Source organism: Haplochromis burtoni, unplaced genomic scaffold (genome assembly GCF_018398535.1).
Source record: "Haplochromis burtoni strain Fernald_Lab_line unplaced genomic scaffold, NCSU_Asbu1 Contig_34, whole genome shotgun sequence".
Classification (NCBI taxonomy): Eukaryota; Metazoa; Chordata; class Actinopteri; order Cichliformes; family Cichlidae; genus Haplochromis; species Haplochromis burtoni.
This window is the reverse complement of record NW_024582395.1, coordinates 274,758-301,163: the sequence shown is the minus strand read 5'-3', so window position 1 is coordinate 301,163 and position 26,406 is coordinate 274,758. Positions and strand designations below refer to the sequence as shown.

Below are 26,406 nucleotides of genomic sequence, written 5' to 3'. Positions count from 1 at the left end.
TTTTTTTTTTCCAATCATGGAGGTTTTTAGGGGAGGTACTTTGGGTGGGTCCCTCATGTTTAATGTATTATCCTGTTCCCTATATCCTGTCGCCGCTTTTTTCCTGCAGGGGACATGAAGACGGGAGACAGTGTTGTCAAGTCCGGATGCTTTTACGCATAACTCTGCGCCAAGTTACCTTGAACTGGTTTTGCACAAGTTTGCATCATTTGGGGAGACCATCCGTCCGTTTGGACCATCCTGTGCTGAACATCTCGCACTGCCGCAGCAATACAAGCACCTTGCAGAAATGGGCGTGTGCGGAGGAAGTGGGGAGCACTTGGAAACCAGACTGACCTGAGAGTTCTTTCTCGTAGCTTTACTCAGGGATACATCCCCAAAACTGCAGTTTAAAGGTCTTCCTCGTGATGCGTAAATGGATTCGTTTTTATCTCACTGCTTCAGTGTGTTTGCGCATGGTGTCAGCGATAAAGTTGATGGAGTTAAGCTCATTACGTGAGCTAAAAATCAAAAACTGGACGTGAAGTACCCGGGTAGCTAAAAAAGCAAAACAAAACAACAAAGTTGTCTACTTGCTTGTATTATTTGATTTTGTTTTATTAAAAAAAAAAACAAAAAAAAAAACACCTGAACTCGCAGCTGTTAGTCAACCTCCTGTAAGCTTTCCTGACTCATTCAACTTAAATGCTCCCAAAGTGTAGATTTAGTTTTTAAAAAACAATTTTATAACCAGCGTGGGGAGGAGGATGGATCCCGCCTGTGGCAAAGTGGGGACGGCGCCTCTGGTCGCTGGCGGCGGAACCGGCGTGAGTGCAAAGGCGCCCAAACATCTGTGGAGGCAGCAGAATCAGGCAGCGCTCTCTCCGCTCCACCACGCGCTGGTAGTGCGCAAGAACGACCGTGTAAGACAAAGAGGCTTTTCGGACACCGAGAGATACCTCAACCCGAGGAACATGGACCGGACTTACGCAGTGGACACGGGGCACCGACCCGGGCTGAAGAAATCAAGGATGTCGTGGCCGTCGTCCTTTCAAGGTCTTCGACGGTAAGGACAAAATATAAAAGGAAACTGCTTTTCCTCGGCTTGTTTCCTTTTAATTCCCCCTCGATGAAGATGGGCGTTGTGTGGCTGACTGAGCGAAGAAGTGTTTCGGTTCTTATTTAGTCCTAACTTTGAGAAGGTTACAGTACATCTTTCTGCTTACACGGTGCTCGACCTCTGTTTTACATCACTTTTTTTGTAACATAAGGTCCCAAACATTTACTGCGCTGTAACGAGGAAGAAGATGGTGAATAAACTATATGCTATATGCCGTGCAGCGCTAAAGGGTTAAAAAGAAACAACGGACACAGTCTTATCGGTATAAACCCTCTTTGGCAATTATAAAACCACCTCATCCCATAACTTGTATCTTTTTAAATATGCTTTAATAACAGAGAGTACGGAAGATTACGCATAGCTGTTTCATTTGGGTCAGAAAGATGTGTCATACTGGAGAGAAGAAAAGCAAGAATAACGATGCAAAGAGAAAGAGTTTTTTCTTTTGGTTGTCACAAGCCATTCTCTCTGTTAATATCAATTAGGTGGTCTATATTTGGCACAATTGTCATTGTGTGGAATGACAAGAGTCTTGTGGGAGTCAGAGGCAGGCTTTAACTAAAGGAAGGTCACAGGAATTATTCATATATGATGTATCCTAAATATATTACACATATGCAACCTCCTTGTATCCTAAGTGTTTAGGGGTCTTGAGGGATGGGCTCCACTTAGTTTTAGTATCTCCAAGAAGCCCGGCGTTCATGTCTGCATTTGGCACTACACTCTGCTCTCGATAAGCAAAGTAGATATAGTAGAATGCCTTTGCTATATGATCACCACATCTTCTGAAATGACTCACTGCATGCGACAATATGGATAATCACAACACACGTGCTCTTGACAACTGCTGTGTTTTCACAGGCTATCCGCTATCCAGAGGAGCTACTGTAACAATGTTTGCTATAAGAATAGTTTTAGTGAATCTCGTCTGCATACAGACAGAGACACTAAAGCACCTCCGTGCTCAGACAGCCAGCCTGGTTGTGTGAGGGAAATGTTTCTGCTCTAATTACTCACATGTTCTGGGAAAGAGGGAGGGGAAAAAAAAGACCAAATGAAATGAAATCTGAGAAGGTCACCTCAGCTCTCAGGCTTAAGTGACTGCTGTGGATGTAAGTTTCTGTCAAATGGCTCGCTGTTTCCCTTTTTTTTCTTCTTTCCTCCTCCTTTCTTTATAATTGTTGGTTTAGATATGAGTGATACTCGCCTGCAGCGTCCAGTCACCAGTCAGCTATAGAAAGCACACTGGCTCGTCTGGCCAGCCGAATGGTTCCTGTCACAAAGAGGAGAGGCTAAAGAGAAGGAGAGAGCGAGCGAGTGACAGAGGGGGGAAGGAAGGAGGGAGTGGTGAGAGGTGGTGGTGTGTGGGCCTAGTAAAACAACCGTGCAATGCTATGTTGAAAATATATTGATTTCAATTGCAAAAGAAAATGCACGCACACATTTGAAGATTGTTTATGCACCTTATACATTTGCTTCAGAAGGAAAATTAAAATTGGATTAACCCAAAGAAATTGAATTTCACACAGGTGGCTAATTACGCAAGAGGCACATTGCAGTCCAGCACATATGCAGGAACATTAACACAAAACCAAATCAATGGCCCTTGAACACCGCAGCCCATCAGACTGTTATTTGCACTTGGTCAATAGGCTCACGTAATTGGTTGTTGATTTTTGTGTGTGCTCAATGGGTTGCATGTTTTAGTAATTACTGATTTCAGTGTCTTCAGGAACTGCCCCCCCCCCAGGGACCTTCATCCAGTGAACATGTCATTAGATGAACATCAGTCTAGATATATAATCGGATTATTACACCGTTTCCCAAGTGTTGGGCTTATTGTGTGACACAAAATATATTACAAAACACTCAGAAGACCAGCCTTGATGTATTACAGCACAAACAAATCTAATATAATTGTGTGCAATGAACATGAGATCTTGTTGCCTTTGAAATGGTTGCTTTAAAGACCACTCACAGTCAGTTGCCATCTTCAAACAACTGCATCAAAACAGTGATGAAATGGCAGTAACACGAGGTTGGTCTCCCATCAGTACATAAATATTTGTGAATATTTATATATTTATATATTTGTGAATAAATACAATAATTAACTGAATACATTGGCGAAAACTGCAAATCTGTTGCAGATACACATCAATTCTCATCAAATGGAATTTCATATTAACTACTTATTTTTAGAGTGCTGTCACAAGGTCAGATTGGAATCAGAAATAATGAAATAATAGTGATGTAACTGCTGCCGGATGGTGATTTAACTGCAAAATGACATCCTGCAGCAGTTACATTGTATATAGTGGAGTCATCTATTGTAAAGAGACACGTCGCAGATAGTGGTGGTGGTTAGCACTGTCGCTTCACTGCAAGGTCCTGGGTTTGAATCCATGTTGGCACAATTTCTGTGTGCATTCTTTCTGGGTCCTGTGGCTTCCTCCCACAGACGTTAGGTTAAGTTGATTGCTGATTCCAAACGGAGTATAGGAGTGAATGTGAGAGTAAGTGGTTGTCCAACTCTCTGTGTTAGCCCTGTGACAAAGCAGCGACCAGTCTAGAGTAGACCCTGCCTCTCCGCTTGTCCCCTCTTTGACCCTGAGTGGGATAAGTGGAAGAATATGGATGAGTTGCAGTCACCAATGCAGATGGACTCAGATTGATTGCAACACGTTGGCAATCTGTCTGCATTTATAAATTAGTGGCCAGTTGTTTGCAAACCTTTGAAAACCTGTCTGAGAGTGATAGCAGTCAGTCCGAGTCGGACCGAGATTGGTTGAAGACAGATTGCCTCCCACAAGGTGACCTGTGCAGTCACCTGGCGATCGAAACAGGTCACCCAGAGGTCAAGGATGCTATACGCTTAGTCTCTCAATCTCTGTTGGTTGCCCCAACTACTTGGGGTTGTCGGCTAACAGCAAAAACATTCAATGCAACTATAGGCAATTTCTTTACTTTTTTCTAGTCTCAAGGCGGTTGCTGTCCCGTTCTTTACTCTAGTGTGACTGAGCTGTAAATGTTGCTTTAAATGAAACCAAACAGCACATGAGCACAAAAATACAAACATGTAAAATACATATTCTGCAGTTTCATTAAAACAACATTGCTTGGCATTGTGCATTTTTGATTTTGTCATTCAAACAGCAGTGTGTTTGCCCTCTAAGAGCCTTTAACCGCCATTGTGAACATAAAACCTTCTCTAGGCTACTTGACAAGAAACACAGCTTATTTCTCCTGCAGGCTTAAAAGCTTTTCATTCTTCAGATACACTTATTGCTACATAGTGTTCATGTGTGATGCATGCATTATTTACCTATTTGATTGACGGTTTTAATTAACAAGGCTCCAGAAGGTCACACAAATTCACATGAAAATTCAGCAATCAAGTTGTTGCTGCGAGTCAGCTAAACAAGACGTGTTTCCTGATTGTAACAGACAGACATAAACAACTTCTGTGGCAGTGCCCCAGTAGAAAACTAATAAGAAGTGCCAGCTACTTGCTCAACACGTACAATTGATGTCAATCTTATGCAGAGAAAGAGACAGCAAATCTTTCAGTGAGAGGACTGTCGATGTGGCTGCGTGTGCCTGAGTAGCTGGTTTGGTGCGAGGTCAATCAGCCCCAAGGTAAAAGACATCACCCAAATGTGTCACAGTCTAGGCTGGGCCTGGATGCTGCTCAGGGCTTCTGTGAGACCTCAGCTAAAATCTGGAGCATTCTTTGATGAGGAGATGGCATCTCTCCCATTCCTCTCCTGCTGCTTGCCTGTCCCTGCCATGGGGACGCTACAGGGGGGTTATCTTTATCTTTAGAGATGTCAGTGAAGAGGAGGATAATGGTGCCTTCTTGCTGTACAATCACACAATTTAAGATTTGATGATTCAGTGGGTGGAAAAGCAAATGTCAAAACTGAATGAAAAAAATCCCCCAAAAAACTAAACAGAAACATCTGAGGAGGGAAGTGAGAAAGGATGAAAAGTGCTTAATTTGGATATTTAGTTACTTCATCACTGGCTGGCAGATTGGAAACTCTATCTCTGTCCTCTACCTTTGCATTGTACTTAAAGGCCGCTGATTTTTCTCCAGCCAGTCTTCCTGCTGTGAATGCCATTACCAGTGAGGTTTTTAGCCACGACGAAGCATAACCCCCTGGCTGTGTCATTAGATCCCATGGGTGTTAGAGAGTGAAGATGGAACTGCTTTTCGGTACGTGGTTATATATAACCACTCACAGCCATAATCACAGGCATACAGTATTGTGCAGAAATTTTGAGTCACTCCTCATTTTTTTTTTAAATATTTTGCTAGGAAAGTGGGAATAGGTGCAGCGATTTGAAATATAAAAATATAAATGGAAATGGAGCATATAAGGTAAAAACAGTATATTTGTACATTTCTAATGAGCATATTAAAAGTTAATATTTGGGATAGGGTTAATCTTTATTCTTCATCTCAGCCTGGACTCTCGTAGACAAGCTTTCTTGTAGATTTTTTTAAGTAGTCTTCAGTCGTGGTTCTCTGGGCTTCCTGGAGGACATTCAACTCTCTTCTTTGTATTTTGCTTCCTGTTGGTCCGTTCTATGTCAGGATGATCCCACACTGCTTTAAGAATGTTGAGGTCCAGACTCGGCGAGGACAAGCCGTGACTCATAGTATTTCATAGCATTAGTGTTTTTCCAGGTATGTTTTTACTGCTTTAGTTGGGTGTTCGGGATCATTGTCATGCTCTCCCGATGTCCTCCGTACATGCTGAGAATGATTTGAACCAAAAATTTCAAATTTGCACTCGTCTCTTCGTAAGACATCATGTTCAGTCCAGTTGTGCAATCTGGCATACCTCAGCCTTTTCTCTGTGATTCCCCGAATCCTTCCATTGAGAACATTTCTGATGAGACTTCAGTGAACAGATGAAGTATTAAATACGAGAGATTCATGTCTCATGTCCTGTTTCTTAAGGGCATGACTTTCATGTCGGTCACTTGATCTTTTATCCCCCACTTGTCCAGCTTTCTCTGATTTTATAAGGACACACTGTAGACCATGTTTTCAGCTAACAGCTCTTTGAGAATCATCTTGTTGGTGTAAAAAAATTAATACTTGTAAAACTGTGTTATCCTTGTCAGATTTTATAGATTCGATGAAACAAATGGTGACAATTAGTTGTTGTTTTTTTTTTGATACAGACGGCTAAAGATATAATTTAAAACTAGTTCTTTATTAAGTTGTCTATTGTGTGTAGACACAAGAGTGGTTAATTTCTTGAGTTAGGTGCCTTTTTTTATTCTCGAATCATTTGTAGGTCAGGGTTAAGCGGCTTTAAATAAAAAGAAAAACATTCTTCTGAAAATGATCAAGGCCGGGATTAAAATAATTAAAAAGCCTGGTTTTCACTCTGTTTCTCAAAACCTTGAGAAACAGAGTCCAGAGGCCAAGCTTTCTTGAATTACAAGAAAGTCTGGCTTATTGAAAACAAAATATAAAGAAATAAGGGGCGATTCCAGACTTTTGCACAGAACTTTACTGCACATGCTGTTGTATTGTCACAGTAGACATCTACTGCAAGGCTTTTGTCATCCAGGAAGATGTCTAGAACATGTTAATAAACACACTAGGAACTGGGTAGTAAACTTTCCATTAGCAGAGATCAGCATCAGACATGGCGTGTCTTGGGTAATTAAATGGGGCATGAGTGAAATGCACTCTGTATGATTTTCTGCTGTGTTTCATGTCGCAGAATGAAAGGCAGGCAGAGCTGATAATTACACGAACGCTAAGCCCTTGTCTGTGACTTGCCGACCTACTCAATCGTACAGAAATGGAAGGTGTATTGAGTTTACCCTTCGGATCAGCTTTGTGATTTACCAAGGCTTTGAAGGCTGAGTATGTGCATTAGGATCTTATATAATGAAATATCTCAGACAGCCCTTTGCATGCATATAGAGCAGGTTTCCTAACACATGCAGTCACATGCATGCTTAATTACAGGAATATAGTGAATGCCCATGTAAATGCATCCAAATAGTCATAAAAGCATAGGAAATTGTAATTAAGGTGGAGATTTTCCTTACCACCAGTTTTCTCTCATATACACTTTCAACCCATATCTAAGTCATGTTATTTGTCTAAGCGTGAAGTGAATAATGCCTGAATTTCACTGCTGTTTTCCACGAGTGTTTGGGATTATACTTAGGCCTACTTTTTTAACCTCTTCCTCCGCAGAGTGTTGTGGCTCCCAGCTGTTTGTTATAAAAATGCATGGGCATTAATTGAAAGTTGCGAAGCAGGACACATTGCACCAAACATGCCAACTTCTACTATTCTGTATAAAATAGATAAAGGATTTGTTATTATAAACTTGATATAGACATTCAGGAAAATGCTCAGTATATAGGATTATTTTCGATACTTCAGGGGAAAAATGACAAATTAAGAGGTGTATTTGTTTTTAAATCAAGATCAGAGCAATGCTGGTCCGTAAAAATGTACTCAGCTATAGCCCTGTTTATTACCTGTGCCTCTGGTGACTTGGGACCATACTTCCATTGCCGATCAAATATTTGCTAAGGTGGACTGCTGCCACTTCTTCTGATAGACTGTCCTCGAATTCAGTCAGGAGCATAAAACTTTTTAGACAAATCTAATTAACACTGACCGTCAACATTACAGGTGGGCAGGACTGATAACATTTGCCCCAACTTTACCATTTTAACATTTATTATACCTGTTTCATTCTTCAATACTGAATATTTGTTTGATAACAGGACTCAGTATACACACTGCTTGAGGTACCTACGATACTAAAAACAAAGTACCATCACATTTTCATAATTCTGTATCAAGAAACATTGATTCTTGTGACATCTCTAATTTGTTGTGCTATTTTTCTCATGATAAGATATGCTGATATGTTGATAAGATATTCAGCTGAAAGGCTTTAGCGTAGCTAGATGGAGTTTTTCAATCTCAGCTGATTATAAGCAAAATGAGACTTACTTTATTTCAAAATCCTCCCAACTGTCTCTCATCCATATATCACAGGTCTTCCCATTTTGATCTCAGTGTCTCGTAGCTGTAACTCTTTAACAAGGCTGACAATAGGGGGGTACATTACAAGTCTAGTGGCTGTTGCATTTTTTCTAGGTTTTAAGGCAATATATATTTTCTTTTCATTGGACTTGAATATATATGAAATGGTGTGTTGATTCCAGCATACTGTATTTTTGTCCCTACAGTAGATGCTTTATTTAATAGCGAATGGAGCTCTGAAGCATAAAAATGCAGCGATTTTCGACAAATGACCGGTCAGCCTCCTCTGATGCTTTTGTTTTCATGACAACAAAAAACTGCGTCAGTATGTGCAAGCAATTTTGATGTCACAGTAAGTGGTTGCCGGAATTGCTTTCTGTGTTTTCAGGTTAAGACCAACATTTCTGAATAAAACATAATGCATCTATGTCTAATCAAGCCTGCAGTTTTGGAGGAAAAGTGGATTGCACCCTGTTTATTTTTTTCTTTACCAAAGCAAATGATATTTAAAATTAGCAGGAAAAACTGGAAACATGAATATTTAATGCAAACATCCATTATGGAAATGAATGATAAAAACGTCCCGCTTCAGGAAAATCATTTATTTATGGTTTTGACACTGGACAATGTTCAGATTGTGGCTCTGGGGGAAAATGCTTTGTAAAGCTGAGGAGATTTGCTGAAATGGTGAAACTCAAATACAAGCAGAGCTCAACAGTGTATGAGAAGTGGAGGAGACTGGTCATCTAATTTTTACCAGCAGGAACGGCCATTTGTTATTCATAGCCCTCCCCTGGCTCTTTTGCCTTCGCTGGTCATCTGCTAGGCTAATAAAATGCTTGAAACCCATTTTTGAAGGACAGCCTTGTAAGGGGTTACAAGCCAAAGCCACTCCAGACTGCCGGCTTGATGCTGGGTGATTTCCTGAGCACTTGGCTGGCTGTGCTGTGCTGATCATGTTACACATAACAGGGTAATAAAGAGTGTTGCTGGGCTAGCAACTGCTCTAGTCTAAGATACGCTGATTGCTTTTAGACGGACTGTGCAGAATTTTCAGTTGTTCATTATTTCTGTCAGGATGCAGTTTTAAAAAAACTGATGAATTCTGAATTTTAATAGAGTACATGACAGCAAAGCATTTTTAAATGTTAGTAATTCCTTAAATAAAGACTAAAAAGATGCATTTTCATCAAACTGTGTTTCAAGTTCTGGTGACCAGATTCTCTGTGGTGGCAGTGAGATGCTTGTCATCAGTGAGTATGACAGCAGTGTTGTTTAGAGCTCTAATCTAACACAGCTCCAGTGGCAACAGAACCCACATTCAGTGATTTTCTTGGTGATCTCACTTATTGTATTTGGAGCAGTGAAGCTGGGTTTATGCCGCTGACTGGCGTACTGGTCACTTTTGGTGTTACGGTTGGTTGTGCACCTCCCAAGTTTTGCACACAGTAGCTCACCTGGTTCATATCCAACACTGACAGACTGGAGGCGCCAGTGTGTGAGCAGGTCTGTCTCCGGAGGGCATTTGTGTCATCAGCAGGGATTTGTTCGTACTTGCGCTGCACTACTGCATTAGCTCTCATCAAATTGATCCACAGTAAGGGACGGTAAGAAATTTTTGGAAACTTTAACAGCAAATTTGAAACCAATAATGAGCATACGGATTTCCAGATGGCACAAAGGGAGGGAGATTGTTGCGACAACTCGCAAAAGTCATTTTTGCAGAAAACTGTGGAACAAACCCCGACTGTGATTCGATGACGTGCGCTGGCACCTGTCGTTAGAAGACGACTCCGGCAAAAGTCTAAAGTTGAATTGCAAAGGGTACAGCACTGTGTTGTTGGCAAAGTTTGCATGTGCAGTGACCACATTGTGAGAGATAGTAAGATGGCAGTTGCCACCTGCTTGAGAAAATGGATTTTAACTAAACAAAGGCAGGGGCACATCTGGCATGGGCACGCTCACAAATGCTGCTGATTTAAGGACATAGCTTCACCATGATTTACAGTTACTCTCCTGTTTTCATATCTTCGTCTATTCTCTTTTTATGTGTCTCTTGCTCCACATATGCTGTATCTATATATGTATATACATCTATATATTGTTTTCTCCCTTCTTTTTTAAGCATCCTTTTCTTGGCTGATATGCCTCTGAGCTCCACATGTCTCCTGTCACATCTATCAACTTTTATCAGTAAGCCTGCCACACACACGTGAGCTAACCCGCAATTGTCATGAAATATGAAAGTAGCCCTGCTGTGGCTCTTCGCCATCTTAACAACCAGCTTCCACTAGCTCTACTTTAATCTTAACAAAGGATAAATAAACGAGCCACATTTTCTTCTAAATAGCTTGGGTACTTCTCTATTTGCATTACGGGAACCACTGTGGCTTAATTTTGTAATAAAAAACTCCTCCATTTCTCTTTTGAACCAAATCATTTTCATCATCAAGAAGCAATTTTAGGTATTTTTATGTATTTTATTTGATATTCTGAGTAGCAGGCAGGAAATGAGAGACGAAATAGAGAGAGGGAGAAATAGGGAACGGCATGCATAAATGTCACTGACCGGGCTTGAACTGGTATTTTATTTATTTATTCCTTTACTTTTATCGTTTGGTTTTATAGAGACACTGCACAATTAAAAGTAATTGGACCAAAGTTAGCGTGCTGGTAATTTGCGTCCATTGTACCTGGTCAGGTAGAAGAAAAAGGCAGCAGAATAACTACAGCTATATATAAACATAAACAGCACAATGAGAAAAACACATCAGTGCACGTCCATGAATGAAATCCATATGATAAATACAACAGATGCAAAGCAATCAGAGGTTACAACGTCTGTATTAATTGTAAACATGGAAAGCTTGACGATTCTCAAATTTCTGTTGGTATGAACTTCCACAGTGCCACTTTAATCGAGGTATGAGTTCTAGTCCTAGTTTAAAATCAGTCATTATGACTGCATCAAGTCATGGCATTACTATATGATTCTTGATTTTACCCTAACTCCTGAGCCACTTCATCATCCCTGATTAAGACTCAATAATATGAAGAAATCCACCGGCCAGTTTTTGGTCACTCCTTCTTCAGCTATGCAATGCTAGGGTTGATCACCTTTTTGCTTTTAAAACTGGATTACATTTTTCGTGGCACAGATTCAATAAGAAGATGGAAACTTTTCAATGAGATTTTGGTCCATATTGACATGATATCGTCACATAAATGCTTCAGATTTGGTGGTTCCACATTCATTATGCATTTCTCCTGAGATCTGATGACTGTGAAGACCGTTTGAGGACAGTAAAACCTCGGCTATGTTCAAAAAAACAGTCTGAGAAGATTTGAGCTTTGTGGTATTATCCCCCTATCTTGGTTGTAAATTTATTTGAGTTACTGTTGCCTTTCTATCAACTTAAAGCAATCAGGCATTTTTCCTCTGACCTCTGGCATCAACAAGGTATTTTTTGTCCAGAGAACTGCTGCTCACTGGAAAAAAATTCCCGTAGATCAGCACTTTCTGAAACACTCAGACCAGCATGTCTGGCACCAGCAAGCATGCCATGATCAAAGTCACTTAAATCACCTTTATTCTTCATTCTAATGCTCAGTTTGAACTTCACTAGGTAGCTTTGACCATGTCGATGTGCCTTAATGCTGCTATGTTGTTGGCTGATTAGATATTTGCTTTAATGAGCAGTTGAACACCTAATGAGTACCTAATGAAGCATCCAGTGAGTGTATATTACTCTGTTTATTACCCATAAAAGTCAGTTCACTATGAATCACACATTTCACTTATGTTCAGAGGCCTTTTGTGGGCTCCCTCTGACCTCGCCTAAACTCTGAAAGCTAAGCGTGGCAAACTCTTGCTATTGATTAGATGCTGAGTAGTTGAAATTAGGTTGCATTTATAGATTTTAACATAAGCATCTTAATAAGATCAGATCCACAAGATAGAGGAAGAGAAGTCTGCATCCTCCTAATCCAGGCTTCCATTCATGTTATTCAGACCCTTGAGGGCACATGGCTATCGTGGAGGCATAAATCGAATGTATTGCCTCTTTTGTGGTACACAGTGTAGTTTATATAGTCACAAAGCAAATGAATAAAATTTGCAACTGGGGGTGGTGGTAGGAGGGGGCATCAACAGTCAAGTTACCGCCACGGCTGGCTAGCAGGTGTGAAGCAGTTTTTTCGGTGTACAGTCTAACAACCCTGAAGAAAAACAAGGTCATCTGCTATTTGCATTTTAGTTTCCTTGAGACAGAAAAAAGCAGCCCATCTGAGTAGCATGCATAATTCATGGTTCATCACTAGTGGCAGTGATAGTGGTCGTCTTCCGGGAAGGGAATGGAACCACTGGTTTGAAAACTAAAAATAAATAAATAAAAGTTTAAAATGTTTTTTTCTTCTTCCTATATGTGTTATATGCAAAATTATGGCTGTGACCTCTAAAGCGGTATTCCATTTAGAAATGATGCTTCATTTTCAGAGTTCACATTTAACTTGAATCTTTGCAGTATGACTGTGACATGCTTTCTGTAATGGATACTGGCTCTTGGGTTTAACTTTCAAGCGTATAATGTGTCTCTGCTTAAAACTGTAAAGGTTTTTTGGTGCAGTTTAAAACTGTGACTCATGAATTGGATTTGAATTCATGTCACTTGAGGGATTTGACTGGCTAATGAATGGGCCGGGACAACGTGCTTATTAATGGGAGATGGATTTCATAGGACTCCATGGGGAAGGATGGAAATGCTGGCCTTGACCGCTCCTATTACAGAGCCATTAGTGGATCTCTTCACATTTTGTACAATCTCTGCACTTACATCATCATCAGAGACAAAATGTGACCCAGTAGGATTATTCAGCTTTCCGGTGTTAGAGCTGAAATGATCTTTGCAAAATCGTTGTCTTTGCAGATCTAAATCTGAAAAAATGTCACTGTTGTAAATGAGTTGTACATTTTAACTGTTAATAAGGTTTAATTTTGCCGAGTGTTAAGGATAGTTTCTGCAGGAAGGTGATTTTAAAAAAATATCTTCAATGTGGTCAGTGGAGGCATGAAATAACATTTATGGAAACCAAATTTAGCCATTTAAAATGGCTAACGATGTTCTGCTGGCAACCTTGCATCTGTGAACTCCTTGAGTGCAGAGCCCTCCCAAACCCCCTTGCAAATACTGCTTGAATAACATGACGAAGAGCCGGAGGTTGGTTGACACGGGGTGTGAACATCCCAATTCCCAATCCGAGCAAGCATCCGTCAGATGCGCTCGAATAATTCTGATCCATCCATTTGTGCTGTGACCTTCTTGACATCAGTCTGATCCTTGCTTTTTGAAGTCTAACTCCAAAGATAGGTATTTTGTCATATCAAAACATGTCAGTGTGACTCCCGCAGAGGGTGGCTAAAAACCACAAAAGGGCTTTAGCTTTCACCTTTCACAGGCTTGACACTTGACAGGACGCCATCAGCCGCCTGTTCATAGGCAAGCTGAAAGCTAGGCCTTGTCTGTCAAAGTTACAGGACGTCAGTATTATGAATACTGATGAAAAATCTTTAAAAATGAGTGAAGCGTGCAAGCCATGTTACACATACTACTGACACTGAGGTCCAATCGTGCTTTAAATATCATGCTGTAGTATGAAATAGATCTGTCCTATTTAAGGCGAATTATAATCTGCTTGTATTTTTCCTGGATGCTTCCACTGAAGGTCACCTTGCTCATTTGGGAAATAGTCACCATGGCTACATTAGTTAGAGGGGTGCGCTGATTTCATTAGAGATGAGATCTCATGAGGATGCTTGGAGGACAGTGAGCACAGTGCAGGAAAGAGGAACATGGGGAAATTATCTGTTGGAGAGTAGGCGGAGATGGGCAAGTTTTTGTCTGAAGCACTTTTCATCTCTTTTACTCTGTTCTAGCATTTTAAATATACTCAACCTTAAAGTTTTTCAACTTTAAGACTTGGAAGGGGATGCCAGCAGCAGTCTTCAGGGTTTAGCATTTTTGGGTCTACAGCTAAATTATTTTTTCCCCCATGCAACCATACCCTGTGCCAACAGAGTTTTAATTAAGTTGCTCAGGTTATCATTTTCTCCAACAGCAGGAACACAGGAACATGAGTCAGAGCTGTTCAAGCTAAAAATGAAATCTACAAAAGGTACCCAGCAGAGACTTGAAACACTGATAGTGCTGTGGAGTGATGTTTTTACCAGTAGGTCCCCACTTTGTTTTTACTGTGTAACTGCTCAAGGGCATATGCGCATCCACATTTTGAGCTTGCAAAACACTCGCTGGCCTTGCATTTCATGTTATTCTACTTATCAGCATTGGTGCCTGTGATGTACAAAGAAGCATCAGTGAAAGCAAGAAATCTTAAAGTGGAAGTTTTTTTATGAGGAAAACAAAGTCTGGGTTCACTGAAATTACACCTGCTCTTGAACCAAAACATTAGCTCTGAGAATTATATATATATTTTTAAATAAATTCTTACTGTAGTCTTTGTAATGAAGATGTTCTTCTTTGCTACAAAAGAGAGAAAAAAAGAGAAACAAAGCAGAGAGCAGTCGAACAGAGAGAAACTAGTTCAACCGTACATTAAAACCATTGTGGAGACTGCTGAGCTGATGGTAAGCAATTTGTTCATAGACAACATCAGCTCTTAACAAAATTATTAAAGAGCTAATGATTTGTTGCTGTTGTTAGATAGGCTTCATTCAAGGTCGTCAGTGACTGCATTATTTCCTGAGGTTTGTTGTAAAAGGGTTTTCCCAAATCTATGTTTTTAGGATTGGCTGCTGCAGTGCTGTTCCAAGGAAAAAACTCTTAGCAATGGCAGTGAGTTCAGTTTTGGTGAAGATATAGAGGGATAAGATGGAAGTATCCAAAAGGACCAAAAAAGCTGGAAGAAGAAGAAGTGAATGATTACAGGATTCTTTCCTTGGTTAAACACCAAAAACTTTCACAACATCTAGCCAAGACAAAAACACTGTCGAGGAGGTAGATGTGTCATTGTCAAAGATCAAGAGATGCCTTCATGAGTATAAATAGAGTGTTTATAACACAAGTAGAAAACCACTGGTTACACTCAAGAACAGGAAAGAGATATTAGACTTTGCTGGAAAACAAAGATTAACTTGTATCAGGATGACGGAAAGAGAGAGGTATGTGGGAGTAATATGCCACATCACCACATCATCAGACACGATGGAGCCAATGTTATATCATGGACATGTATGGCTGCTAGTTGAGCTGGTCACTAGTATTTATTGATGATGTGACTGTAGACAGAAGTAGCAGGATGCATTGTGAAGTGTACAGAGCCATGTTGTCTGATCAGATCAAGTAAAAAATGCGGAACTGATCAGTGTTCACAGTGCAAGTAGAGAATGACCCAAAGCACAAGAGTTTCCCAAGGCAAAGGAATAGGATATCTTTCAATGGCCAAGTCATCTGATATCAACACAATAGTGCATGCTTTTCAGTTACTGAAGACAAAACTGAATGCAGGGTGACCCACAAACGAGCAGCAGCTGAAGGTGGCTACAGTAAAGGCCTAGCAGAGCATCTCAAGGGAGGAAACACAGCCTTTGGTGATGCCCATGGGTTCTAAACTTGAGGCAATTAAAGAAACTGTGCAGTTGTTGAAATACTTTTAGTCTTAAATGTATGTCTAAAATGGTAAATGGCCTGTACTTGTATAGCGCTTTACTAGTCCCTAATGACCCCAAAGCGCTTTACATATTCAGTCATCCACACATTCACACACTGGTGATGGCAAGATGACAGAGGCGAGGCTGCCGGACGCTGGCGCCACCGGGCCCTCTGACCACCACCAGTAGGTAACGGGTGAAGTGTCTTGCCCAAGGACACAACGACCGAAACGGTTCAAGCCGGGGCTCAAACCGACAACCTTCCGATTACAAGGCGACCACCCAACTCTTGAGCCACGATCGCCACACATGTCTACTAACATCAATCTCTCTTGTGGCCAGTTTGCCAGGCTGTGGGTTTTCATGCAAGCAGGGATTCCCTGTTATTTTTGCCATACTCAATTGTTCTTCCATGTATGGCTGCGTACACGGCTAGGGAAGTAGTCAGTCACAGTTGATTTCATTATTTTCTAAATGCAGCAGCATTAAAAAATAGACACGCATCTGCAGGGCATCTTAGGGAACTGGATGACTGTGGCCTACTTCCTTGCTTTCCCTCCGGAGTTCCCTACTTGCCTGTATGCATCTACGTCATTTTGCGCAAGATGACTCAAGGATTAACTGTACCTTAACCGATATATTTCAGGAGCTGCAGGGTTCTGAAAGTGTTAAAAAGAAAGCTGGAAATGCTTAATTTATCTTGACAATGTGAGACACAACTCAGTTTTCTCCACTGTTCATTTGACTAAATATGATAACTAAATGAATCTGAATATTTATCTATACATTTTCGTACCAATAGCATTCATAAATATATATGTACAGGTATCAGGAGAAAGCACAATACTCATGACTTGTAACCTGTATGAGGTGCGTGGTGTATTTACTCTTTCATTTCATCGTATTTTTGTGGTCTTCAGGAAGTTTCTGGGCTGCAGCTTTTCGCCATGAGCCAAATCCCGCGCGCGGGTAGTCAGGGTTTTATAAAAAATTAACAACCAGAATTCAGAATTTATCACTTCTGGTCTCTCATTCACACTCACATGCACACGTGTAGACACACACGACGTACAGGATGAACTGTGTTTTTCAGCTGCATTCACACAAATCCTGGCATGCAGTAGCTTCCCGCAGGGTAGAGTGTGAAGGTGCGAGTTTGTTTATTCGCGCCTCGAAATGTAACTGCTGCAAAACAATTGGAAGATGTTCAAGCTAACGAAGATCCCTCATCATGCAGTCTTCAGCTGTGCGCTCACTAAATGCAAAAGGACTGGTGTCTCTATAGCATTATGTTATGCTGACCAATCAATGTGCTCTAGACTCCAGATTAAATTCACCATTGTCCTGGAATGTATCCCAGTTGACGGCAGGCGAGATGTGGAATATATTTTGGACAGCTTGCCAGTCCATCACTGTGCAAACAGAGAGACGGAGAACCGCACACACACTCGCATCCACATTATGGCCCATTTAAAATCATTAACCTAACATGCATGCAAGTCTTCGGAGTGTGGGAGGAAGCCAGAGTGCCTGGAGAGAATCCAGGCAAGCACAGGAAGAACCTAGAAATGTCGTGAAGTGACAGGACTAAACACACCACTACCATACTGCTTTGTGTTTTTAAAGGTAAAGTGGAATATGACCTTAAAGTACCTTAACGCTATTTTGTCCCTCAGCGTTTTCTGCACTCACACAGCAAGGTTCTGCTTGAGGTTACGGATGAGTTGACAGTCTGAAACCACACTATTCTCATACAGTGGGTGTGCTATAACAGACTGAAATGTCACCTATTTGTCTTCTTTTGTCATGCTCCATCTGTCTTTCGTCCTTACTATCAGGACTCACAATAGCCACAAATGGATGACGTGAACGTTAAAGAAGAGGCAGCGTAAAAAGAGAGCAAATCATTTTTATGCCCATCACATTGTTAAAAATCCAGTACATACCCTGTAAATCAATGATAGATCTTACAGGAAGCTTTAGTACATTTCAGAACTTCAGACAGCTTTGCTACATCTACAATCAAATAAATGCTTCAGTTGTGCACTGCAGTGCGTTTTTAAATCTGTGAGCAGCACAGTTTTCAAATAATACATAGAAAGTGTGCCATAATGAGTGAGGTATATCCTCTAGCATATTTCCCCTGAGCCAGTATTTAATAAGGCTGTAGGTCTGAGCATCATATTGAACTGTTTGCCATCATCAGATGGGATTCTCTGACGCTATAAAAACTGCAAACTTGACCATACTCCTGCACTAAAGGCGCTTCCACCAGACCACCTTCAAAGGTAGTGCTGACTTTCTGGCCTATTCTCCCAGGTGAAAGTCCTCTGCTTTACGCATTGTGCCACCACGCATTAGTTCTTCATTCAGTTTTTTTTTGCCTTTATGCTGCATTTCTGAAGAGACCAGTGGTAGTCTTTTGTCATGTCCTCAAGAGGTACAAGCGTCTACCTTCCTCTGAACGCAGTGGGACTACAGTATGCTAAAAGGTTATTATGGATTTCTGGCTAATAATGTCAAAAAAATAAGTGCTTTTTACACCAGCTTTAATATCACGGACTCATGCATTGTCGTGACTGGAATGAGTAGCTATAAAAATACGACCTTAGATTTCCTTCCTTTCACTCCAAAGATAAATTTCAACATTAATATAAAAAAGAAAACCTCTGAAGCACAGACGGTGCAGTGGGATAGAAAACCCACCAATTCTTGACTTATTTTATTGTGGCGGATATGACCGCCTTCTTTGTTTCTGTGGTGAAATCTGATCTGTTTTTACCGCGTCACTGATCCAGCTACGGCAGAGATCGATTGGGTGATGTTTAATGTGCATTCCATTTAACTTTTGTTTTTCCACAAATAAGTAGTGTAATATATCCTAATCCGAAATCGTATACCAAATTGGGGTGGAAATTATGCGTGCGGTATTTCTGGTTGTGGCTCAATTGGACTTGAAAGTGAATGTGCAGAGAGTTTGATGGTGACTGAGATTTACTGAGCTCTAAATTGGGTGATAGAGTGGTGGTGCTATTGCTGCTTTAATAAGCACATTTTGTCCGTGCTTTGATGATTCAGAAAGGAGTGTGCTTTTTCTCTTTTTTCGTGGTGAGTTACATACCAAAAGAAATTGCAAGACTCTTGTCCGGAAGAGGCGTTTTAGAAGTTCTCTAAATTCAAAAGTCAGGGTTGACAGCTTTCAGGTGAGGAAAGAATGTACTCACAACAGAGATGGAGACAGGAAAGAGCTGTCTTAGTTAAAATTTTGTTACTTTTATCCAGATTTCTGCCGTCTGCTTTAATTGGGAGCATGTCTGAACAGCGGCAAATGCTCTCTATTGTAGACAGCAGAAATATAAAGAATTAAGAAGGTCAAATATTGATTTAATAAATGTGTTGTTTCATGCTGGCAAAGTGAAAGAACCACTGGAGGGGTGTCTGGGTTCTATAATTGGAAATTGCCTTGTTAGTGGTGTTGCTGCGCAGAGGGAAGTTGACTGGCTGGGCAGAACATAACACAGCTGATGGTAAAACTTTGGTTCTTTTCATACAAAGAGCACCTTGTGCTTGTGTTGCACATTTAATGTGCAACTTTGTAACTCGTTTATGGCTCCTGAGAGAAAGACAAGTTCATAGATGTTTCCTATGAAATGGCATGTAATCATTTGTCTTGATGCATGCTCAATCATCCAGGTAAGTAAACACCACAATCTGTTCTTCTGTCTCCAGTGGCCTCACTTTTCCACAGTATTTGTATTCTGGTTATATCGAGAAATAATTACGGCATTCTAAAATTACGCCCATCATATTGTATTAAGTTGGTATTAATTACTAAAGATCAGGCAATGGACAAAACTGTTTTGGACTTCAGACTCTATTTGGCACAGTTAGCTGTGTGGAGTATAGAGGACCAAAATAATCCATCGACTGGCAAACTTTAAAGCTGATATTCCAGTCCAAAATATAAAAATGTAACACAGAAACAGAAGAAACAGAAAGTTCAGAAATCACTAAGGAGCTAGAGAGTTGGAAATCTGATACTCTATGAATTCAAGCAAGAGTTTATATTCAAAGAATAAACCATGTACCTCCGCGGATGCGGCAGAGGACAAAGGAAACACAGTACTATACTGTATATACAGTTTATACAGTATAGTGCTGTATGTACACCTGCGAGGTGTGAAATGAGAATGAAGCTGAGCATAAAGAGAAAAAAAAAACACAGATGAGAACTATCAGGATAGCCATGCAGTAAGAAGTAAAGCACAGACAGCACAGGAAACTATCTTTCACAGGAAATGACCAAAAGAGACACATTAGGAAACACGGAGATGAGAAAAGTCACACCAAACGTGAAGACAGAGGCCAGGGAACACTGGAGGACGAAGGCATTAACACTGAAAGACTAGACAGGAAGTAACACATAGGGAAACACTGAGGGAACTAAGCACACAGGAAATGACCAATTCAAACGTAAGCTGAAGCTAAATAAAGACTAAGGACTCAAAAGTAGGACTAGAAGATCCTTTAAACTCTCTAAATAACATAAATACCAAACAATGAAGAAAACTCACATGAAAAACTCTCTGAAGCTCTAATGTGTAGGAAAACCTAAACAGAAACCCTAACTAAGATACATTAACAAAGCTCAATGACAGCAAAACACTGTTTAGAGCACCTTTAGTGGCTGTGAAAATGTTCTCATCTGAAATCTGGGACAAAGTGAAGAACATTCAGTGGAAGAGGAAGAGGTGAAGTGCACCAATACTGAGAGAGATTAATTGTTAAGAGGCAAATTCAGTCACAATACTCAAATCTGAAATGTGTCATCCAGTTTAATGATTAAACAGACGAATAATGGTTGAGTGGGTGTGAATTAGATTATATGTCATGTGTTTTTTAGATTTAATATGAGCAGAATTGCCCTCGTGAGCTACTTGAATTTCAAGAATTATGAAAAAGCCCAAATTTCATTATAGTAGGTAATTTTAAAAAAATGTCTGTAAAACAAATAACATTGTTAGGAGGGGACATTGATAAAATATTTTGCTAGATGGCAGGGAGCAATATATTCAAATAAATTGAATATATATCGAATATATTCGATTGAATGTTATTGTTTTTGGTTCCAGTGCTTGGTTCACCCACCATAGGTTACTGCCTCTGATATGCTGCAGATAGTGTACTTGTATTTGTAGTTGTGCTTAAGATTGAAATCACTGCTAACTGGTCTAAAATGAATCCAGACGTGTGGCTACATACACACGTAAGCATGCACTTTGGCTCTCTATTTACACGTAAACGGTGTTTTGGATCACTGAAATCTCAGGTATGAAAAACTCCTGCCAGGATGGACGTTCGAGATGCGCTCTGACACTGCTTCATATCCTTTATTGACGTCAGACTGTGTTATATCACAGCCTGTTGCTTTGGCATGTTCTTGATAATGCTTTTTGAGTTTTTATGTGGATGGGCATATTTTTCAAAACTGACCTGGAAAAAGTTTTGTAAAAAATACCCGTGTACGTGTGAATGTAGTCTCATGGTCCCATGACTAAAAACCTGAAAACTATTGGGTAAACACTCTGTTATTTTGGAGAGATGCACAAATAAATTGCCCCATGACAAAAATGTCACAAAAGGCTTCAGGCACTTTATACAGCCGTAGTGCCTTTGAAATGAACTTAATGAGCTAATGTTGTTTGTTTGTAAGTCGAAAAGCATATTAAATGCATTTGGTATTCTAATTGCAATTTACATTCAAGTGTTTTAAAATTCCAACCGCGTGGTTTATGAACTGTTTTTGTTATCCGACGGGTTTTTCTCTTTATCCGTGACATTTTTGTTTCTAAGTGGTCTCTGTGGGGGTCAACCTGTCCCTGCCATCTGGCTAGAGTAGTTGAAGTGTTACGAGGTCCACTCCTCTGCAGATGTCTGTTACCTGATATGTACTCCACTAATGAGAGAGAGCTACTAAAATTAACAGGCTTTCTGCATCTTCCCACAGCTGAATAACAAAAGCACCAAGGGCCTGTTTTGTCCTGCAACTGGTAAGACATATGGACTGAGCAGAAATGGAATATGCTACTGTGTTGTGCTTTAGTCTGCTCCAAGTGGCTTTAAATCAAATAGATAATGCACGAAGCTGAGGCTAATGAGCCTGGGGTTTTAAACTCTGTGTAGTCCAACACAATTGTTAACCATTTCCTCTGTATCAGAAATTGTAAGACAAATCATCGCCATGTATTTCAGCTGTAGACATTTTATCTTTACACACCAGTAGTGTAATGCTGCATGAATTTGTTTGCAGTAATAACACAGATGCAAAGGGACTTCCTAATTTAATGTGGGCCCCCATAAAATGGCACACAGACACAGCTTTTTTCTTTTGCTGGTGACCTCGGCCGCCTGTCATTGCTTTGTTACAGACTGATTATGTTGTAAGCGGGATGGATTCCTTAGGGGCTGTAGTTATATATTAAAACCCCTCTGGGGATATAGTTGTTAAATGTCATCAAAAAGCAGCTGTGAAACTAAAAGCTTGTTGGGTTCCCTGAAAAGCCAGTGCTCTACAAACAAACACAGCAGTGCAATTAGTCTCTCTGTTTCCTTCAGCTATTATTGAAAAAAGAAAAGCATTAAAATCAGCAATTCAGTTATGCGCATCTCAGTGAAAGACATTACGCAACTGCGCTTAAAACTTTATTTTGAAAAGTTGTGAAATAATTTGAATGATAAAGCATTTTTAAGAATGCAAACTACAAGGATGCAACTCTCTTAATCAAGTCTCAGTCTCCCTTTGGTTCATGAATACTGTAAAAGACAAAACACATAATTAGCATGAATACTTAATATGTTTTGAGTTATCCTGCGTGCATTCAGATCCACTCAAAAAACATGGATGAAAACAGAATTGTGCTGGGGGACAGTTACTGTATTCACGGTACTCACATTTTATACCATTGGTATATTTAGTGGTAGCCTCTTATTGCAGAATAAGGTGACATTCTTACATGTTTAGTGCTACAAAAAGCTTTGTAGTGTTTGTCCTTGCCGAGATGGCTGAAAAGGTGATAAAGTGCATCTGTGCACAAGTAGATGTTGAGAGGTAGCTTGCAGTGTTGAGGTCAACAGAGGTCATTTCACAGAGGTAGTGTGGTGCTTTGCTTATTGGTGATGCATATCAATGCAGTGTGAGATGTAATAGTGTTTTACTTGACCAACACGAATCAATCGGGGCCATTGATTGTGTTTGGGCCTCTTGAACACTTAAGTCTGCGTTGATTCCAGCCAAATGGATTGCTCTCAGTCAGTGCACCAGTGCGCAGACCGACATTTCACATCCATGGCATTTTCAAATGCTTTATCATTAGATGTCACTTTATTTATGATGAAAACAATGAGTGCAGTGTGAGGCTCACATCAGCTGACATGAACAAATGAGTGTCATATCCCTTGGCAAAATTAAAACGCGTTATCATAGACAGGAAAATGTAATGTTGACTTTTTGTTGACACTGTCATTGAGGTGTTGACCTTATTTATTATTGATATTGTAGGGACGAGTTAAATGTGAGCTTAATTAATAAACAAAGCCCTTGGTGTGCATGAGAGAGAGAACGTGAGCATCTGCCAAATTCCATATTAAATGTAACAAACTGCTCGTCCAGTTTTGAACAGATACTTTAGACAGATTTTAAACGAGTGGTTATTTTCAGCTGCTGATGAACGAACACATGGCAACATCCTGCAGGCGTGCCTGCTGGGTGCTACCATCCGGTTGAACCTACCTGCTTGTTAAGTGATGACGTATCAACTCTGTTTCCAGATCCAAGCGTCCATTGATTGAGGCTGTGTTATAATGCTTTTTGTCTCAACAGAAACATCTTTAAAAAACAACATTTTAAAAAAAATCCCCAAAAGTAATCTGTGGTCTCTTCTGTTATCTCTAAGGATTTTATTAGCATTATTTATATAAGGTGCGTCTTTATGTTTTTAAAGCTTGCGGTGTACACTACAGCCCATGGGCTCACGGTGTCCCACACATCAAATTTTTGAATGCTTCAGATAAAAAAACACTCTGGCTAAGATTTGGTTAATGGTGTTTGTCTCTGCTTGTCTTGGGTGCACTTAACACAAACTCTTATTAACAACAAGTCAACTGTCATCCCATATCTTTGCTGCCAAAGGCGACATTCTGCCACTGCCAAATGACATTGTTTAATTCTCCAGCTTTTTTTGTGTCTAAAATTATAGCACTCCCATATGGAAAAGATATATATAAATCTTATAAAGTTTGTATCTGTCTTGTGTGAAACTTGTATGAAAAGCATACAAGAGTGAAAACAGATATAAGATCCCTTGAAAAATTATATAATGAAACTTGTATGTTTTGGATACTTACTAAAACAATATATGAAAGTACTTACTAAAACAATATATGAAAGTAATGAGAAAGTGGCCACTTTCATGAGTAAATCATATAAGTTTTTACTATTTCTTTTCCATGTGGGCTGTTACATTTGTTAGTTTTTTTAAGCTAGCAGTTCTATTAGCTAGCAGAAATTCCAATGCTGCCAAACCTTCTAGATCCTTCTTCACGGATAGCTAGCCGTTAAACTTTCTTGTGACACCTCGGAGAACAGAATTTGAACTATTTTACTGTAGAAACGTCTCAGAATTGGCTAATGAAGTCAGGCGATATAAAAACAGACACACAGATAAGACATGTTTGGAGATAGCAAGAGAGAAGGAAAGGCAGGGATGTGGAGGTGAGAGTAGGGATTTTAAATATAGGGACTGGTAAAGGGCTAGCTTCTATGATCCTGATATAATTTATTATGATAATAATTACTAGAGTCAAGGAGACAAACTATTTCTGTTGCTTGCTTGAGCTTTCTGAATTTAATGTCCACAACCTGCTTTTTAATGTCTGTTTTTTGTTTTATTAGAATATGTGCACACTAAAAGCTTTGCTGATTTTAAAATTCCTGCCATAGGGTATGTTTTACTTTCTTCCTATTAGTGGCAAAGCCTGTCTAAGCATTTAGCTAGGGACTGAAAGGTTCCACTCCTGGTTCTGAAAATACCATTATGGGGCTTAGCAAACAGACATGGAGGATAAATTTGCTCCACTTTCTTTTCATCTTTTCAAAAAAAGAAGAAAAAATGAAAAACTTTTTTTTGAAGACTTTGCTTCATGTTTCAGCCCTGAACATGAAGCTGCCTGCAGTTTAAGACAAGTAAAGCTTGATATATTTCACTATACTATGTAAGACATTCTACTCTACAGCAATGATAGACAGCAACCGCAATCTAATTTTTGCTGTAGATGTAACGAGCGAGTCAGTGACAAGCACGCAGAAGTAATGTACATGATATCACGAACCCAGTCTCATTAAAATGTAGTTTATTTTAGAATTAATATATCCATTGCATTATGTGTCTCAGGCCCTCATTAATAACAGCCTGCAAAGCTGAGTATGGTAACTGAAGTAAAAGGTTAACTGTGTATGTGTTTATGTTCTGGGCAGCTTTCCTCTTAGTAACAGAAGGTTGGCCAGCAGACCAGTCTGCCAGGCAGCCATATAACCAATTCCCCAGCCAGAGGATGATAGAAACAGCAGCCAGTTATTGAGTCGGAGTAGAGTATGGCCGATATTTTGGTAAAAGAGTATCATTTTTGTGTTTCTGTGTTATCACATAGTTTGTCCACGCAAGCATATTCCACATATTGTGTAGAGTTGATGCACGGTCAAACGGCGTTTCACAATAAGCTGATTAATAGTTTGTACCAAACATTTTATTATAATTTTTTTCTTCATAGAAATCAGTTTCGGCATCCGTCCCAAAACTCTAGGATCCGTTGGGCTCTAAACCAAATTTTCATTCGGAAAGCAAGCTGCTCCTCAGGTTATCCACCATCTGCTTGCCACGTCTATTAGTTATTCAGTCAGTCATCCATACATTCCTCCATCTTTCAGTGTGTAACAAAATAAAAATCTCTAGTGTTGCTCCTGGGTCCATTTGGACTCCACAAATGAGGGGCCATTATTGTGCTCTTTTACTCTGCTCTGCTACACTGTCCATGTTCTTGCATGCTAAACTCCTTTTTACCTATGTTTTTTTTTTCAGTGCCACACAGCTGCTTTTATCTTTCTGTTTTTGTTCTTGTTTGTATTGCTTTTGATGTGTGAGCATGACCGGGGGCACGACTCATGGTCTGGCTGAGAGATTGAACAAATATAGTTGTTTGAATCCCAGACACGTTAGCACTGCAATGAAACGGTAGACTCTCTTCTCTTTTTCCCAATGTATACGATGCTTTCTGAATGAATGTTTTCATGTTTTTTTAGAACTGTTGAATGAAATGGCACCCTCTTTTTGTACAGTGTAGTTCTCAGAAATGTGCTTTTTGGATCTTTTTAGCCCTTACTGTTGCTCTCTTGCTTTCCAAGCAAGAGAGCAACCTTTGACTTGCTTAATTATGGTGATTTGTCAGAACAGAAATGTGTACCTTGTCTGGTTGAACCAATGAATGCAGATGCTGCAGATGCTCCGAGGAAAGGTGGTCAGGGATCTAAAGGAGGAGGGAGAGACACTCAAG

The 26,406-nt window shown here is 40.0% G+C and overlaps 1 protein-coding gene across 2 annotated transcripts in view; it reads left to right on the top strand.

The window, feature by feature from the left end:
• Positions 1-26,406, top strand: part of LOC102310201 (cAMP-specific 3',5'-cyclic phosphodiesterase 4D) — a 138,727-nt gene that overhangs the window by 63,451 nt on the left and 48,870 nt on the right. Inside the window, exon 1 of one of the 2 annotated variants that reach the window (XM_042219486.1) lies at positions 7-1,045. The exons of the other annotated variant lie outside the window; for it this stretch is intronic. Within the exon in view, the coding sequence (XP_042075420.1) occupies positions 747-1,045 (299 nt within the window). The 5' untranslated portion in view covers positions 7-746. Of the gene's footprint in view, positions 1-6; positions 1,046-26,406 lie in introns of those variants that run through there. 2 annotated transcript variants of the gene reach the window in all.